Below are 19,418 nucleotides of genomic sequence, written 5' to 3' on the forward strand. Positions count from 1 at the left end.
TCTTATTGTGTGGAACAATTTGAGAAGTATTGGTATTAGTTCTTCGAAAATCTTGTATAACTCTGAGCTGAAACCATCTGGTCCTGGGCTGTTTTATGGTTGGGGGATTTTGATGACTCTTTCTATTTCTTTAGCAGTTATAGGTCTATTTAATTTGCTTATCTGGTCTTGATTTATTACACAGCCAAAAAAATAATGACATCTTGAAATATGAAGGCAAATAGATGGATCTATATAACATCATTTTGAGTGAGGTAACCCAGACCCAGAAAGACATTATCATATGTACTCACTCATAAGTGACTTTTAGACATAAAATGAAGAAAACAGCCTAAAATCCACAATCCCAGAGAACCAAGACAACAATGAGGACCCTAAGAGAGACATGCATGAATCTAATCTACATGGGTAGTAGAAAAAGACAAGATCTCCCGAGTAAATTGGGAGCATGGGGACCTTGGGAGAGGGTTGGACAGGAGGGGAGAGGCAGGGACGGGAGGAGAGAAAAATGTAGAGCTCAATAACTGATTATGCATGAAAAAAAAAAAAGAAAAGAGAGGGGGGCTGTGGCAGACAGAAAGGCTAGTCAGGTAAGAAAGCACAAGATTTACTTAAGGTCCTTCCTCAGAAATACCCAGAGGAATGAGAAGAAGACTAAGGTTTGTGTGGCCAGCATTCTAGGGGAATTGTGCCTTGGAGAGAGGTTAGTTTGAGGACAGTGCTGTTATTGTAGGAGGATCTACAGCATATTTGCATTTTAAAACTAAATTTGTGTTTTAAACTAATCACAGAGATTATTTTTTTTAAGAAAACCTGAAAAATTTGTAGCAACCAGAATGAAAAGATCATATAAGAAGATTCCCATTAAGAAAGTTTGGAGGACCAATGTTCAAGTTTTAGAACCCACCTGGCAGTGCACTAACACCTGTGATTCCCAGTCCAGGGGACACAGTGCCCTCTTCTGGCTTCTGTAGGCACTGCACGCTTGTGATGCAGACATTCTGGTGAGCAAAGCACCCACACGCATACATTGTAAATAAATAATTTCAAAATCCCCTGAAGTTACAAGGTTGCAGGATCTTAGGCTATTCATTGGAGTAATCAGAATAAATCTAAAAATTGGAAATAAAAAAAAAAAAAAAACCCTAAGAAGCCCAAGCCCGGGAAGGGGATGAGCTATGCTAATAGTCCACATCCTTGACATCATGGGGGACAATGTCTCTTTATCTTCTGAGCTTTCTTCCCAAAATCCATTACCCCAGTCTCATCATGAGAAAATCAGCATAAAAACCCAAAATGTTTGTCCTAGAAAAAGAGTCAACCAATGTTTTCAAAAGTTTCAAGGCTATCACACCAAGAAAAGTCTGACAAACTGTGAAGTCACAGATGAGAAAAACACAGGGAGATAACAACTGCACACAGTGTGGTCTGCATGCGGCCTCACCCCTGAATGGATTGCAGGAAGAGAACGAAAATGTTGAACAACACAGTGCAAGTACAAAGACAGCATCTGTATCGGTTTATGGTGTGTAATAAATGTTATACATAAGACTTAGCAGAGATGACAGGTGTACAGTTTATGGAAACAGATGTGCTAACTGCCCAGTATTTCTGTGATTCTACTTCAAAATATATAATTTGTGTTTTTAGTGTGTGACTTCAGGCGGAGAGTGCTCTGGCTGAAAAGCAGTGTTAATAAGAAAGGCAGATAGGAACCAGAACTTTCCAAAGGGATCCAAAGCATGACGATTTCCCCATTGGCTAAAAGGTGACTGTCTATTTAAACCTATTAGTGGCAGCCGCTTGGATGGTAACAAAAACAGCTGGGATGGTCACAAAGATGGATCCCAGATGGTTCAATTGACTTCATTTAGTCCTCCTCTGACTTTGTTTCATCTCTTTAACTTTTTGTTCTCTAGAGTCGCCCTCTTCTGAAGTTCCTTGGATTTTAGGCATGACAGGATCGACAGATGTCTTCATAGCAAAGGATTGTAACTACCCCTAATAACAGTGAGCCTTGCTGGACAGACACACCATGGTGAGCTCACATGGCACAGGAGTATACCTCCTGGAATCCCTGCCCAGTGAAGGGGTGGCAGCTAAAGCGCTTTCCCAGAACCATCTTCACAGCTGGAAGCGGGCTAACAATCAATCAGCCTCTGGGCTGCTGGGGTCAGCTTTGCAAACTCCACCATCTTCTGTCTCCTTTACTGTCCTTTCTGTGAAATCTCAAGGCTCCTTCTAATCCCCCAGAGTCTGGCTCAGGCTCCCTGACCCGCTTTCCCTCTTCTTCAGGATATGCCATGCCCATTAAATGGTGTCCTCACTTTCAAGTGCTTCAAGAGGCATCATGAAGTTGACTAAAGTACTTATCCCAATTTCCAATTTTGAGGTTTAATTCATCTCCCCATTCCTTAATCCTCTTAAGTTAGTAGTCTATGTTGATGCCGTATGACAAGAGGTCCATGTTTGTTCCTTTATTTTGCTCCACTCTCTCTCAGTGTTGACCTTAGAAAGAGAGAAGGGCATCTACTCGATGTCTGAGCAGGGCACATTCTTAGTTCCCCAACCTGAACCCACCCTGCGTTTTCAGATATGAAGGAAGATAAACTTAAATCTAGAGGGAATAATTGGAGAGTGGTGGAGGAAGTGGCTGTGGAAAGAGAGAGATTTGTGTATATTTACAATGTGCCTTCTTACCTAGAAACCGTGCATTGAACAAGTGAACCCTACCCTGCATAGTAAATAAACTAAACTGGCACACACACACACACACACACACACACACACCCCTCGAAAACAAAACAAACAAAAATCTTGCAACAAACAAAACAACAGTGAAAATAAAAACCTCCAAGATTTAGAACAACAGATATAATGAGTACCTGCAGAGGAGCTGCAGGAAGCCGGAAATGCTCTAAAGCAGTGGTTCTCACCGAGGGTCACAATACCTCGGGGTCACATATGAGATGTTTACACGACAATTCATAACAGTAGCAAAGCTATGAAGTAGCAATAAAAATGTTGTGGTGGGGGGCGGGTCACCATAACACAAGGAGCTGTATTAAAGGGTCGTGACATCAGGAAAGTTGAGAACCAGAGTTCTCAGGAGACAGACAGGGTAGAAACGCTCTAGTAAGCAGCTCCAATGCCCCTTCCCTCTGTTTTTGCCTCCGTTTCTGTACAGTACTTAGTAAAGGCAGGAGAGTGTGGAGCTGACTGATTCCTTCCGGGACTGCTTCCTTCCGAGAACTTCCTGAGACACAGTCACAGTACAATCCCTGTTAATCTACCTGCACTGTCTTTGAGCTGTGTGTCCATAGTGCACTCAGCCCCGTGACAAGACACATTTACTGTATCTTTGTGTCTGCATCCAAATTCACCATAGCCAAAACCTCGCTCTTCCACTTTCTGGAAACTGTCTGATTGCACTGTTAGTTCGCTTGGGAAAGCGGGACATGGCATCTGTGAGGAGCCGCTGGGTGAAATGAAGCCATGACCATACTGTGTTGAAAGGGAACCAGAATGCCAAAGAATATTTTCTAAGTTTGCCTGTAGCTGAGCTGAATAAAATTATAGTCTCGCTTACAAGATGCGGTGAAGCCATGCTTTGTAAAATCAGGTACCCTTAAAGCTGACTTCATTCCCCTTGGCAAGGGCAGATCTGCAGCAGGTTTCATCCTTTTCCCAGCCATGGCTATGCTTTCTGCATTTTCACATTGCTGAACTCCGAAGGCCTTGATGGAAATGGGCGTGGCTGCACCTCATTCTCCATCGAGGGTCCAAATAATGACTTAAAACGGACCCATTTACGATAGGTTTATTTTAAGCATTTTCCGCTCATGTTCTGCTTGCTTCCCGATGATCTCCATGGCGTCAACGATAGAAGACTCAAAAATTGACCCTGAGTTTCTGAAGGTGGCTCAGCTCACAAACGGAGATGTCAAGCTAGAGACCCTGATGAGTTGTCCCTCAAAATCCATGTTCTTTCATGTTAGTTCCCCTGAAATCAGTGTGACAAGCAACTCCCCACAGATAAGAAGGACCGTCCTTCAGTAATATCCCACCCCCCGCCCCAGTCTGAGGCCCCTCCTTAGAACTGGTTTAGCCTTTCTATTAGGCCATTCGATTTCTACACTGAGTTCTTCTGTATGTTCATTTGTTGCTCTATTTATCAGAGGAGGCTAAATTAAAAATTTATGAATGCAGCTGTCTTTGGAAAAATTAAAAATAAGAGGTTGGAGTGAAAACCTTCTACATCTGAAGATCGACCTGACCCTTTAGCTCAGAAGAGCGCTCACAGGGCACTGAAGCAACTAAAATTTTCCTTCACAAGAAATCCGAGAGAAGATGTTTGTGAAGTAAAGGAAACAAACGGCTTGCTGTACATTAAGAATAGAAATATAATACTAATGGGCTCTGCACACTAAGTGGGTTTCCTATCTGCTCCTTTGTTTAATGTTCAGGTTCCATTGAAATCAATAGCACTTACTTTGCAGTAAATCACATTTGAATTCCAGTAGAACACACACACACATACACACACACAAACACATGCACACACACAGCGGGGAAATGAGTCAGCCATTTTCAGTGCCAGGATTCAAATTCACTTTGCTTTCCTGAAAACAAGACTCAAGCAATCCAACAATAATTTAATCGACTGTTCTGTAAACTGCAGGCTGACAACCACACAAATAAACCCCAGGAGAGTTCACAGGGACCTCCAGCCATCCGCTGTCATTTTTATGATAATTTTTAGAACTTTCTACTTATTTAATTATAAGGCACTAGATTATAGTGCGAGGGAAAAGTCAGTGTTTTTAATGAAAATGTCAACGTCTGTCATTTTGAAGTACAATATGTATCTTAAATATATGGTTGATCTGTATATTATAAAAAGTGTGGTGAGCACAGGACATCTGAAGTGCCTCAACCTGTCAAAGATGAGAGCCTCCGAGGACCTCGGATGCGAAGGGAGAGCCTTCTGTTTTGTCTGGTGGATAATTGCTAAATCATGGCAGCCAAAGCGAGCGTGAACCTGAGGGAGACCCAAGTGCTTCGGGGCACTCTCTTTTTCTGTCTGCGTTTTGTTCTGTTTGACAGAATTGTAATGGATTTGTATTAAAATATGAAAGAGAAATTTATTTTCTCTGTAGATGGCACACCATTGAGATCACTGAAATCATAACGGATGGTAGAATCAGAAGACAAACAGCCCAGCTCTAGACGTAGAAAATCCTATTGAGATGACAATGCTGAAGCAAAAAAAGACTTATAGTTTAACAGCAAGAAATGATTGGAGAATATGAAAATCAGTAGAAATGGAGGTGAAGAAACCTTAGATTCATAGTCAGTTTGCTATCTGTCAACAATGCATATGGGTGCCAGCAAAATCTAATTCAATGTTGCTTGCATGAAGAATTAAGTTTTGAGGGAGGAAGAATATTTCAGGCACAATTGCCTCCTAGTTTTTGTTGTTGTTTTGTTTGCTTGTTTGTTTGCTCGTTTCACAACTGTTAATTGCCTCTGTGGGTGCCTTACACCCCCAGCAAGTCATTTTACTCTCACTTTTCGCACTGTGCACTGTTCCCCTGCAATCCAAAGAACTTCCCATTTGGGACAACTGCATTAATGTCTTTACCATCTCAACAACACTCCCTTTGTTCAGCCATCCGTCTTATGATTAAAGCTACTCCCTTTACTCAAAATAGACCATATGTTACCATTGGTTCAGTTGGTCTTCAGACACCCATTTCCAGCTCTTAGGAACAGATAGATGGAGGAAATCATTTAGAATTGCCCCTCTCTTCTGCCATAAGCTGAAAACTAACAGAGATATTCACGAAGAAACTTGTATCAATACCCAGATCCCTTCACAAAAGCATGGCTGTGGTCCCTTCAGGCTTTACCTCGTTATTGTAAATGGTGGTTGTTGAAGAACAGTCTCTGGGCTCCACAGTGTAGTGGAACTAGCGTCCTTAAATGCTAGAATCCCACATTCTTAAGATATTTGGGAGCTAAAAATAATGAGCACCACAGCCCCTTAGGCCTCGGAGTTTAAGATTTTCCTTTCAAAATAATATAGTTATTCTCTGAGGACTTGAGGACTACTTTATTTAGCTTAAGCTATCCCAAAATAAAACAGAGGAAAGAATTGGGCAATTACACATTTATCTTTCATTGTTGCCCATTCATGCCAAAACTGAAATGTCTTGAAGAATACAAATCAGTTACAACGAAAAAAATATCTTTAAAATGCCACACTAATCTTTAGACAAGGATGCCTAGGAATTTCAGCAGTTGCTTTGGGATAAACTGCAATGCAGACAATGCATCATGTACTCATCCTTGTACAAATAGACGTGCCCTTTTATAATTGCATGGGACTGAGATTTGCTGAGAGTAGCTATGGATCCATTTCTATCCCGCCTCCCCCAAAAGAGGAGAAAAAGTGGGAGCTCTCACTCCTGGTTTTGACTGCTAAGCTTCCCTGCTGGCTTCTGGGGCACTGAGTCAGAGCTGGAGGGCTCTGGGTGATGAACCCAGAGCCAACAGCCAGGGAGCCAAGCTGGGAGGCAAGATACTGCCCTGGACAGACGCTGCTTGTGTCAGGAACATTTGTGTGTGAAAAAGAAAAGAAGCCTTTCTTGGAACTAGTAGTAGTCAAAATACTGATACACTTAGATGTTACTTGGCAGTTCTATGCTGAAGAGAAATCCTGGGGAAACGCCAACATCTAAGCTAGCATTCTCTGCTGTGATTGGGCAGCTGGCAAGAGCTCCACAAATTGATGCTAGGTGGGGTTCAGCAGAGTGGCTCCTGACACGAGGCAGCGAGGCAACCCTTGGCATTCCATTTCCACCTAGCTCAAACTTCTCTGTTTTCCTTGAGTTGGGGGGAGGGGACAACAAAATAAAAAACAAACCAACCAAACCCCAAACTCCTGATAGTCATGTACCAACCAGCAAGCATAACTAGAGACTATGGAAAAATTAACAGAAAAGATACAAAGAAAGGTGAAAGAAAAAAATCTTTGTCATTATTTTGAAAATTTGTTTTCCCATTCTAAGATTCTGGGACTCCACTGTCATCAGATCCTCAACTGCCTGCCTCACCCATAACGGAACAATGCTTCTGAGATGTAAACGCCTTCCTCATCACAGCGCTGAGATGAGCACGCAATCTACAGAACGGTCGACGGGACAAACAGCTCGCCAGCCCTGACAGCCACCGTTCACGACACCCCAAAACGGTACCTGAACAGTACCTTTCATGGCGGGCGGCGTGTACACACTCTGCTTCCTTTGCTTAGGGGATGCGTTCTGCGACTGCGGACAAAGGAAAAGAAAGCATTAGGTATTCGCCAAAAGTACATTGCTGTCGACGTGTGAGGAGGATAACGCACAATGTATCTCAAAGGGCTTTCTGATGCCTCCCTGTCAGGAAGTAGAGCTCTGATCAGTTATAGACATGCTCAGGGGCACCACAGACCTCCAGGACCCAAAGCTCTGTTTTATCTTAAAATTCTCACGCTTTTATATTTTCATTGTTAACATTAGTTTAACAGTACTGTATGTAATTTTATTGTACTTATCATTTTTCATTTGTTGGATTGTTAGTCCACTGTGTGTGGATATGTCTGGATGTGCAGATACCATGACGCATGTGCTGAGGTCAGAGGACAGTTTGCATCTCTCCTTTCACGGCTGCATACGAGTGATCAAACTTGGGGTGTCAGACTCGGTGGTCAGTGCCACGGCCTTCACGTATTAAGCCATCTTGACTGTCCTCCGATTAGTTTATTTTAAGGAAATAAAAGAATATTAATTTAATTGCAGGAAAAACATTGTATACAAAGTGTACTTCAAAGAGTATGCCAGTGGTATGTATAGACATAAACATACACTGTGTGTGTATGTGTGTGTGTATGTGTTTGTGTGTGTGTGTATATGTGTGTGTGTGTGTTCTGCCTCTGTAGTTAATGAGAGTTCCAAACGGAAAATTTGAGTTCTTTATTCATAAAAGAAATTCCAAACCTTCTTGAATTCCCACTTTCAGTCTAAGCCTTGCTTTTACTCAGAATGAAAATGTCAAGGCGATACCTTCTGTTTGTCCAAGAGGTAAGTCCTTTCTTACCAAAACTGCTACATTGAACTGTTGCCTAAATACCCCAGATCAGGATAAGGTTACTAAGAGTTTCACATTTTAAAAATGATAGAAACAAGAATATGCCTCATGGTCAAAACCAGCATCCTTTAATCACAAGAAATCATCTATATATTAAAGATATTATTTATTATTATTATTTATATAGTTCATTCACCAATCAGATTGTGTCCTCATAGCTTTTTAAACAATGTATATTTATTGATACACTATAAAAATACAATGTAGTATTTATTTATATTTTTACAATAATATTTATTGAAAGGATAGAATTGTAGTATGACTTAGCATGCACAAAGCATCATGTTTGCTAATCACGTCACAAAACATAGTTGTGTATGTTGATAATTCTAGTCCCAGCAAGGAGGGATAAGGAGCATCAAAAGGTCAAGGCCAGGTACTACCATCCAGTGACACTGAAGCTACATGAGATTTGAAAATATTTTTAAAAATGATATTAACTTATATTTTAATGGGATGAAGGAAAGGTTCCTAATTAATGATTTCTAGTGTCTGCAGTGATCTTTGTTGGGAAAACCATAAGTATAAACAGTTATAAGATATATTTGAGGGCTGGTTTTATGCTTTCCATGTATATAATAAAAATGCAAGGCATAGAGTTCGAAAGAAAGCAGAAATGATTTTGTAAAGTTTTAACTTGAATTGAGGCACATTTATGCAAATTAAATTGTCCTCAAAATCTCATCCTGGTGTTATTGGTCACTGATTCAAAATACATCTATCAAAGAGTGAAGGTAAGAAAACGGAAACAAACACTGGCCAAATCCTTAGCAAATGAACAAGCTGTCCAAGAGGTTGCTTTTCTCCTTATACTGAGGATCAAACCCCGGGTCTCACACGGGCACACTTTCCACCAAGTCATGTCCCAGCCCAGCATATTCTGTAACAGGGTTCTCTGGTACCAGTCTACATGAGTGTTGACTGGGTGGGTGATTGATGATTCTGGGGGACCGTTCTTGCTTCAGTCATATCAGACTGATCTTGACGAGCAGCTACTACCACTGGGATTCCTTGTATCTTTTTCCATATACACATTCTAAGATGCATAGAAAGTTTAGTAAGGTAACGACAAAGCACAGTGAAGCCTACTTTACATAAGTGCTCAGTTTTCAAAGTATTTTTGCCTTTACTGTCTCAGCAAATTATTCAAATTGGCACTCTAACATGTGTTAGTTAAATCCACATAAAACCTGAGAGGGCTTGGAAAGAAATTCTAGACACTAAAATACAAAGTTTAACCACATTTTTTCCCGGATGGGTTCTACTTGCTGGCGACATGCCACAGCTACTTTAATAGAGGTCTTCCTAATTCAGTGGCAGCAAAACAAACAAACAAACAAACAACAACAACAAAAAAACCTGCTTCTTCTTCTTCTTCTTTTTTTTTTTAAAAAAAAAAAAAAGCAGTGGCTTCTTGGTTCACCAGCACAAATGGCTCTAAGTCTGCCAGGAGGTCCAATGCAGAGCATTTAAATGGGGTTTGGCAGAGTGCTACAAATTGCTTAATGGCAACATAGACCCACTATGTGCCTAAAAATGGGACAATATACATGACTCTCAGGGGCAGCGAATATATCTCCACCATTTGGACCGGGCGGAGCAAGTAGGCAGGGTGTGTTGACCCTAGCCACACCGGCTTAGCATTTTAAGAAGCAGTGCTGGTCAGAAAAGAATTACAGATACCCAATAAAAACAGATTCAAATGAAAAAAGACCTTTAAGTGGATCACAGTGTTGGATAAATATATGTAGGCTGTGGAGAGAGAAGAAAAAAGAATATATAGAGTTATAAAAAGAACTAAATCGTTTTTAAAAAAATAAAACAAAGTCTTTAAAGCGAGAGTACAATAGTAATAGAGTAAAGGAAAAAAAGAAAAACAAGCAACGTAAAGATGTAAAATACAAAGAGAGTCTGTATTATGTATATTATTGTGTTTTCTTTGAATTTCTTGACTGTGAAGAAACTAACTACAGAGAGACATTTCATTGTACAGACTGCTAAACTAAACCAACATATATACACTAAAGGTATCTTGATTTCAGAATCTGAGTCTAAGGATATGTTGCTTTGGAAAAGAGGTTCTTCCTGTGTTTCCACAGAGGATGAAAACCTGTTCTTTTAGGAAAAGCAACCTGAATACTTTCTGTATCACAGTGATATTTATTTATGTCAACTGCTTATGTTATTGGTGTATTATCAACCACACAGTTAACATTAATGTAGATTGGCACCCACAAACTGTGTTCCAAATAATATCCTGGGCTGGGCATGTAGTTCTGTGGAGAATATGCCTGTGTGTGGAGAGCCTACTTCTGATTCTCAGAATAAGGAGAAAAGAAAAATAAAACAAAAACATAGTGATATCACAGTTATGTTTTGACACATTGATACAAAATATAGGAAAACTTACTTCTTGAGTGTTGGTCACCCTCTTCTCATCGATTTCTGAAAGAGAAGTTGATATAACTCATTAGAAATGTAGTGATCCTCCTTATAATGCTAACAATTTTAAAGGCATAGATAGAAAAAATTTTAAACAATTGACATATGCTTATATAACAGCTGTGAGATAGAGTTGAGAAGGACAGAAAGACAAAGGGGCTGTTTCCTTCTGAAAGGAATGAAAAGCTTAAGGAAACACATGGGAAGGCCCTGTACTTGACAACCAGGATTGCCTGCCTTCAGCATCCTGAAAGGAACACCAGGAAAACAGCTCAGCCATGAGTGATGTCATCGGCCCCCCAGTGTCAAGGCATAAGCATCCTTCTGTATTAATGGGATTTCCTGCCTTTATCAATAACTTTTGTTATTGCTGCTCAAGGGTTTTAGAGTTTGTCACTGGCAAGCCCTGCTTCACTGTTAGGGTAATCTCTGTGACTCCTAAGAGGGCAGCAACCTCCCTTCCATGAACCTATGTACAGAGCCAGTGGCTGCCAAATCTTTCTTATGATGGTGCTCAGTGCCTTCTCACAGGCTGTATAGAGGGTATGGAAGAAGAGGTACTCATGTCTACCACTTTGTTAGAGCCCGTGGGAATATGGGCCTACACCACTTCACAAAAGCCCTTTTGGGGCTGAGAATTTTTCTTTTCTCCTCATTTTGTTTGGTTTCTGTCTCTTGGCTTTTTGATCTGATGAGCCTTTCCTATTTCTTAAGTTAGTCCCCAAATCAAAAGACTAATTCAATGGTCCAAAACTTAATGATGAATTTATCTCTGAATATTAGTAACTTAAGTAGCTGAATACAAAATCAACTCACAGAAATCAGTAGCCTTCTTGTACACAAATGACAAATGGGCTGAGAAAGAAATCAGGAAACAACACCTTTTACAATGACTTTAAATATGTAAAATATCTTGGGGTAACTCTAACGAAGCAAGTGAGAGACTTGCATGATTAAAAATTTTAAAATATTGAAGAAAAAATTGAATAAAATATCAGAAGATGGAAAAATATCCCCTGTTCATGAATTGGTAGGATTAATATAGTAAAAATAGCCATCCTACCAAAAGCACTCTACATATTCAATATAGGCACAGATATAGCAGAATGTTCCATGTGGTTACTCAGAGCTAGTCATTGGTAGCAAACAGGTTTCTTCCTAGGCATGAGTATGTATTTTCTATGCACATTTACAGAACCTTTGGAAAATAAAATACTAGAAAACTTCGGGGTATCAGTGTGTAAATTTTTGCTATCAAATTTTCACTAAATACCACAAGTAGCAAAGCCAGCACAGTGATCAGCTATAATGCTAAATCACCACAGCAACCAACAGTGGGTTTATTCACTATAGCCTTTTAATATTTAAGCTAGTTTCCAACCTAATATTTTAAGATTTGAATGAACTCTAATCATTCACTTTGCACAGTTTTACTCTCTCACAAGATATACTAAAAGAGTGTCTTTCCAATAAGAACAATATTCATTCTATAATTAGTTGAAGAAAAATCATTATTGCTTTCATTGTGTTACATTGACAAAAATTCATTTTGTTACAGAAGCGAAGATGGAGAAAACTCAGTCATTTATCCCCGTCCTGAAAATAAAGAATGAAATTTAAGTAAGCTTCAAATAAAAGTGACTCAGACGGAGGCAGAGATGTCCAAAAACATGTCACAGTTTCCTGAAATCCACTGATAATTTGTTTTCCTTACTGGGTTGTTATTGGTTTGGGAACAATAATCTTTTCTGCATCCTAACACCCTATATAAACCCACAGTGCATGCTCATAAGGCACATTTACAAGGAGAACAAATGTAAACACAATGTTCTTAATAATTTGTACCATAGAAGTTGTCACCAGTGAGGGATGCCCATAAAAGCACATTCAAGCCTCACCAGCTCTCGACAGCATCAAAATGTCATTTATAGTGACCACATGTTCTCTCCCAGGCTACAAACTGTAATCCCCATGGCCAACTTCGGCAGGCAGTTTGCAAGAATGCTGGAGCCCCAATAAAATATGAGATGAGATCCTTGTATTCAAATACTATCGAACTTTTTCAGTAACCAGAAAAATAATACCACTTTTGGGTACAACTGAAAAAAATCAATTTGTTAATTGACGAGGAGTTTTCTGGCTGAGTATTCCTAATTAACAACTACAATGTTTGAGGACGAGAGCTGCTCAGAGCACGTGATGCTCCGTTACGAGAATGGGAGCTCACATCCTAGCACTCACGTCAGGCCTCATAAATTCCTGTAAACAGAGACTGCGTGGTCATTTCCCAGCTGCCCAGATCTGAACAATCACACAGAAACTATAGTAATTACAACACTGTTTGACCAATGACTTGGGTATATTTCTAGCTAACTCTTATATCTTGAGTTAACTCACTTCTATTAATCTGTGTATCACCACAAGGCTATGACCTACCAGTAAGGTTCTGGTGACTATCTCCTTCAGCAGCTACATGGCGTTTCTTTGACTCTATCTACTCTCTCTAGATATCTCTTCTAGTCTGGCTATATTCTGCCCTATCACAGGCCAAAGCAGCTTTATTCATTAACCAGTAAGAGCAACACATATACGGAAGCACATCCCACACCATCTCCTCCTTTCTGTCTAAATAACATGTAAGGTTTTTTAACTTTAATATAGTAAAATTACATATACAAAACAGTTATCAAGCAAGAATTATTGTTACATTATTTAGTCCATTTACTATTTGGCAAATTAAGGAAAATACTCTATCATCCATCCTATCCTTTGAGCTCAAAGTTTTATATCTATTTTATTTCTTATCATAGCTAAGGAAAACAATAATTATAACTATCTATCCTTCAAATTCATCAGCAACTCTAGAAGGACATGATATTACCTAAGTAAATAGGAAGTGCATTAAAAGCAAATTCCAAAACTCTAGAATTGACAGAGACATCTCATTGCCTAGAGAGTCACGCAAAGTTCTTCTGTAATGTTGGGGCATACATATAGGCCCATAGTATCTAGCAGACTTTTCCATGAAGCAGGAAATTTGAAAGACTCATTTGTCTATATTGGCAGTTTATCAGTCACTTTCTTCTGTGTCTTACATATCTGACAGACTCTTTCATGAAGTAAGAACCCTGAAGAGCTGTTCTGACTTTTGGAAAGTTCAGCAGTCATTTTTATGTGGGTCCTACATGTTCAGTTCATACAGCATACCATCAAGCAGTCCTGGTAACAACAGTTTCTTGCCCAAATGGCTAGACTTATCACCTTGAAGGCAAATTTCATAACAAGTTTCTTCAATGCCCGTCAACATCTGGAAGTAGATTGGTTCTGCCTAAAGAAGACATGTCTCATTGTCGATAAAAGTTTTTAAAAGATTTTAAATGCCATATTCTGTAGGTCTTTGAAGTGTTGAAGATTATCTATCCAGCTGAAATATATTTCTGTTTATCTAGAAATTCATAACAAACATGATGAATGGCAATAGCTAGGCAGGAGAGAGAAATAGGCAGGACTGGCAGGCAGAGAGAATAAATAGGGGGAGAAATTTAGTCAAGAGAGTGAGGAGCAAGAAAAGGAGGAGAAGAGGACTCTAGGGGCCAGCCACCCAGGCACAGCCAGTTACTGAGTAAGAAGGAAAGAAAGATATATAGAATAAAGGTAAAAAGCCCAGAGGCAAAATGTAGTTAAAGATAAATCAGATAATTTAAATTAGAAAAGCTGGATAGAAACAAGCCAAGCTAATGCTGGGCATTCATAAATAAGAAGAGGTCTCTGTGTATTTATTCAGGAGCTGGGTGGCAGGCCTCCAAAACATTTTTTTAAAAAGCTACAAGTAAAGGCATATTTGATATATTCTTTCATAGAACTAGCCTCATGAACGAACTAAAGCCGAAGAAACGAATGATTTATTCAGGGCATCGCTTGCAGAACAGCAATAGCTTATAAATAGAAGGCTCTGATGGAGATTCAATTTCTTAGCTGAAACTCAAAAGATGCAGGCATCTGATGCATTTAGATAAACAGGGTCACTTGAGCCTTTACTTTAAGCAGCTGTTTTGGAAATGCAACAGGAAAAGTCAGTTCAGACAAAATGGGAGAACTTCAAGCAAAAACACTATTGTAAAAACATACTCTGGCCGGGCGGTGGTGGCGCACGCCTTTAATCCCAGCACTCGGGAGGCAGAGACAGGCGGATCTCTGTGAGTTCGAGACCAGCCTGGTCTACAAGAGCTAGTTCCAGGACAGGCTCCAAAACCACAGAGAAACCCTGTTTCGAAAAAAACCAAAAAAAAAAAAAAAAAAAAAACATACTCTGAAGACTTGCCTGTTCAAAGGGAAGAACCATGATAGGCTAAACATAAAAATAAATGATTGAAACAATAAAACCATGGCCAGAAAGGAGTCAAACAGCTCTAGGGACATATAGATAGATGATAGATAGATAGATAGATAGATAGATAGATAGATAGATAGATAGATAGATAGATAGACAGATAGACAGATAGACAGACAGACAGACAGACAGACAGACAGACAGATAGATAGATAGATAGATAGATAATAGATAGGTAGATGATAGATGGTAGATGGATAGATAGATAGATAGATAGATAGATAGATAGATAGATAGATAGATAATAGATAGATAGATAGATAGATAGATAGATAGATAGATAGATACACATAATGGAATAAGCAGGTGAGGGACTGGGTCCAGAAGGCTTTGGAATCCAGAAGAACGCAGAAGCAACTGAAATTTTCAGTCTATCTGTAAAATAACTGACTCCCTGTGAGAAAGAAACAAAAGCTAGACTTGCTGCCTGGATTCAGGAGTGCACAGTTATTACTTATTTTAGAGAAAGACACCCAGGGCAAGACAGCCAGCAGAGCACAAGCTACAGTGGATGACTCCCGAGGAGCTGAAACAGAAAGAACACTTCTAATGGACGGCCCCATTTCCTTTCCTCGAGAAGCAAAACGCCTGCTTGATATGAAGACATGTCGCCGTGCTCGACTGGCACCACGCTGTAGACTGGCTACACTGATGTGACATTAAGAGTCAGGTGGCATGAGACAGAGGATGCCATGGCAAATCATCCCCCAGAGAGAGGGGATTCACTGAAAGAGGACCGAACCGCATACAAACACCACAAGCATGTGTGTGATCACAGGGTCAACAGATCAAAGTGACAGCCACTGGTCAGGGCATCCCTTGCTGTTATCAGAGCATAACTCACGATAAGGATAGTATTTTCTCCCGTTTGTTGGATCACGTCTCATAAGTCTATGCTTTAAAATGAAGCCTACAAAAGAGATAAATGAGTTCCTGAGATGAGGGGAATTCAGTGGAAATAAGAGCTAAGCTTTTTATTTAAACTGCTAACGTTTCTGGGAAACACTGTGCCACTTAATAACTTTGACTTCTGCCAAATCTATCATGAAGATCGTAAATTTATAGGAGATGATTTACAGTTGTCTCAAAAACATATGAACATTTATGATACTTATTATTGTTATGTCAATATAAAAAAGGGGTTATAAAAATTCAGCGACAAATCTCCACTAAATCTAGAATATCACATTTACATGTTTGTAACCCAAACCAAATGGTTTGAACGCCTTTATATCATGGTAATAGATTTGGGAATTGTCACTAGCTATCTCGAAGCATGTCTGCTCCTGTGAGCAGGTAATATTTAGAGTCAATATACACTGTGCAAGTGTCTCCTTAGACAAGAATTCTACAACTTTAATAACAAAGCTTGAACTAAATGATACAAGTTATGTAGGTTTACAAAGAATGAAGATAATAAATTCTGTTGTTGCTTGTTTTCATTCTTTACTCTTTGGGGACTGGTTACCGGGTCCCAAATAAATATACACAGAGAGGCTTATTATTTCTTATGAATTCCTGGCCTTAGCGTGGCTTGTTTCTAGTCAGCTTTTCTTAACATAAATTATCCCATCTATAATTTGTCTCTGGGCTTTCACCTTTCTCTGTTTTTGTATTTCTTTTCTTTCCTTCTTACTCCTTGGCTGCCTATGTTGCTGGGTGCCTGCACCTTCTTTTCCTGTTTTCTTGATCTCTCTCCTCCCAGATTTCTCCTATATATTCTCTCTGCCCGGTCTATTCTTTCTCCTGCCTTGCTATTGGCCATTCAGCTCTTTATTAGACCAATAAGGTGTTTTAGACAGGCTCAGTAACACAGCTTCACAGAGTTAAACAACTGCAACATAAAGGAATGAAACATATCTTTGAATCATTAAACAAATATTCCACAACAAAAACAAATCTTAAAATAATATTCCACAAGAATTTTCTTGCTTGATTATTTTTATGTTTGTCAGTGGCGATTCTTCTATTGTTATACTGTTCAGCTATGTGTGTACTCTATAGTATATATGTGCTGTTTGGTTTGATATATATCGTGTATATAGTTGTGTGTGTGAATTGATAAAATTTCCCAAACATTTTACCTATCCACAAAAATCTGCACTTGTCCTCTAGAGTTGCCCTGAGCTGCAGACAGTTTTTCTTCTGCCTACAGCAGTGATTCTCAAACTTCTTAACGCTGTGTTCCTTTAATACAGCTCCTCATATCATGGTGGACTATGATGATAAAATTATTTTTATTGCTACTTTGTAGCTGTAGTTTTGCTGCTGCTATAAATCATAATGTAAATCCTGAGAAACAGGATATTTGATATGGGATGCAAGGGGTGCAGCCCACAGGTTGAGAACCACTGTTGCAGACCTTGGAGAGGGCACAGATTTAACAGGAATGCTACAGAAGCATCAGGACCTGAGTTTAGATCCCCACTACCCAGGCAAGGGTGTCAGGCACAGCAAAGCATCTCTGTCACCCAGCACTGGGGAAGCAGAGACAAGCAGATCCCAAGAACTCACTACACAGCCAAGTTCACTGAGAAAGTCTGTCTCACAAAAGAAGGCAGAGGGCAACAGAGAAGACACACACACACACACACACACACACACACACACTCTGGGGTGTGCTATCTGTACTCGGTCTGGATCACAGGATAGTTAATAGTCACCCTCTAAGCTAGTTTCTCTCTGAGTGAGATGATGGGAACAGGTTCCTGAACTATTTCTGATTAGAAAAGCGTACTGTAAACTCTTTTACATATCTCTAGTAAGAACGCTGAGAACATTTTTCAGTTTTATGTCCCTGCCTTCTGTCTAGGAAATGGGGCTACCAAGCCAGCAGCGAGCTTGGATGTGACCCTAAATCCCCAGCATATTTTCACTGCTTTCACTTATCTTTTTGATCTTTGCCAGCATATTTTTTTTTATTTTATACAAGACTAGCAGTTCAGAAAAGTAATTTGGGGTCTTTTATTTTCTTTTGGTGCCCTGAAGGAGACCAATGCTATGTTTGACAGTCTCTAAAGGAATTTACCATCGGACCACTAGAAGCAATTGTGGAATCCAAATTGTTGCCTTTTACACGATTCTATATTTCTTTTCTTATATTTGAAGGTGAGACGTCCTTCTAAAAGATCTTAGGGATACATCTAGCACTTAGGCGAACAATTAACCTGTACAACTAAACAATACACAGAGGATCCACGAAAGGCAGGAACCCCACAGACCTACGAGTCCAACACCATGAGCCTCCTGCACTAATTAGGAGTTAACCACGTGCAAAGGAGGGTCAGGCAGTGCTGCATTGCTGGGTGCACCTGATGCCTTGAGATTCATCGTCTCCTTGTGGTTTTAGTATCCTGGTTTAGCATAAGTGTGTTTATCACGCTGGGAAAATCTGCCCTGTATTTCTTCTTACGTGTGGTAAAGGACTGAACTGACTGTTGCACACTTCATAGCAAGGCTGGGCGGAGTGGGGCTATGCTCTATGGTGAAGGCTCTCATGCTGGCTTCCCCAGTTCTCCATTTCCCTATGCTAGCCTTGGTTATTAGCCCTTTGACTAGAAACTAGCCACATTGTGCTGGAGACCTGTTATTTGGGACATCAAATTGAAGCACTAGGGAGTGGTCTCTTCTGTGTTCTTCTCTATGTGCTCAGATTTTTTTTTTTTTTGTCACAACTAGGTCCAAATTGAAACCACCAGAGCAATGAATTTATGTTCACTGGGAAGGGAGATGTGGAGAAATTAACCCTAACTCAGGCCTGCTTGACCAAGAGTCACTTAACTGTATTTTCTTTTCAGCATCTTTCCCAGTTTTCCAATTTTTTAATTGAAAATAATCTCATCACCAAATTGATTTTTCTCCAGGGCCCTCTATAAAATATCTCATTTTAGGGGCTATCCAATAAAACCTGGGTACATTGCATGGATTGTCTCTGCCAACAGAGAAGAAAATGGCAAAGAAACCCCAAGATGGACGATGTAGCACGCTCAACCACTCCTGTCCTATGACTCACATTTATTACTGCTCACAGTTCCTAGTTTCTGCGGCTGCTTTCCAAAGCAAGGACAGGTGCAGGAGAGGCCGACGAGGCCGAGCTCCTGAGTCCCCCAGAGCATCTTTCATGAGTCTTCCTGACTTTCAGGAGTTCAGCTTCTCTCGCTAGGTATGAGCTGTCCTTGCACACTCTTGTTTCTTAAGGACCTCAAAGCAGCTATTCTCCATCGCAACAGGCTTCATTTCCAATTGCTGACAATGTGGGGTTTCGTTGGTTTGTTTCTTTGTTTGTTTTGTTTTGTGATTGTTGCTGTTTGGGGCAAGTTTGAGTTTCTTGCATTTCTTCAAGGAAAGTAGTTTCATTTGAATAGTTTAAGCAGCAACAAGATATGGTTCTATAAAG

General features: G+C 39.9%; 1 protein-coding gene across 2 annotated transcripts in view; it reads right to left on the minus strand.

Annotated features, from left to right (window-relative positions):
• Ppp1r1c (protein phosphatase 1 regulatory inhibitor subunit 1C) overlaps positions 1-19,418 on the minus strand; it is a 95,257-nt gene that overhangs the window by 35,421 nt on the left and 40,418 nt on the right. For both annotated transcript variants that reach the window (XM_057755546.1, XM_057755545.1), the window contains 2 exons: positions 10,601-10,635; positions 7,271-7,331 (listed from right to left, as the gene is read on the minus strand). In XM_057755546.1, the coding sequence (XP_057611529.1) occupies positions 7,271-7,331; positions 10,601-10,635 (96 nt within the window). The remainder of the gene's footprint in view (positions 1-7,270; positions 7,332-10,600; positions 10,636-19,418) is intronic.

This window comes from Chionomys nivalis, chromosome 22 (genome assembly GCF_950005125.1).
Source record: "Chionomys nivalis chromosome 22, mChiNiv1.1, whole genome shotgun sequence".
Classification (NCBI taxonomy): Eukaryota; Metazoa; Chordata; class Mammalia; order Rodentia; family Cricetidae; genus Chionomys; species Chionomys nivalis.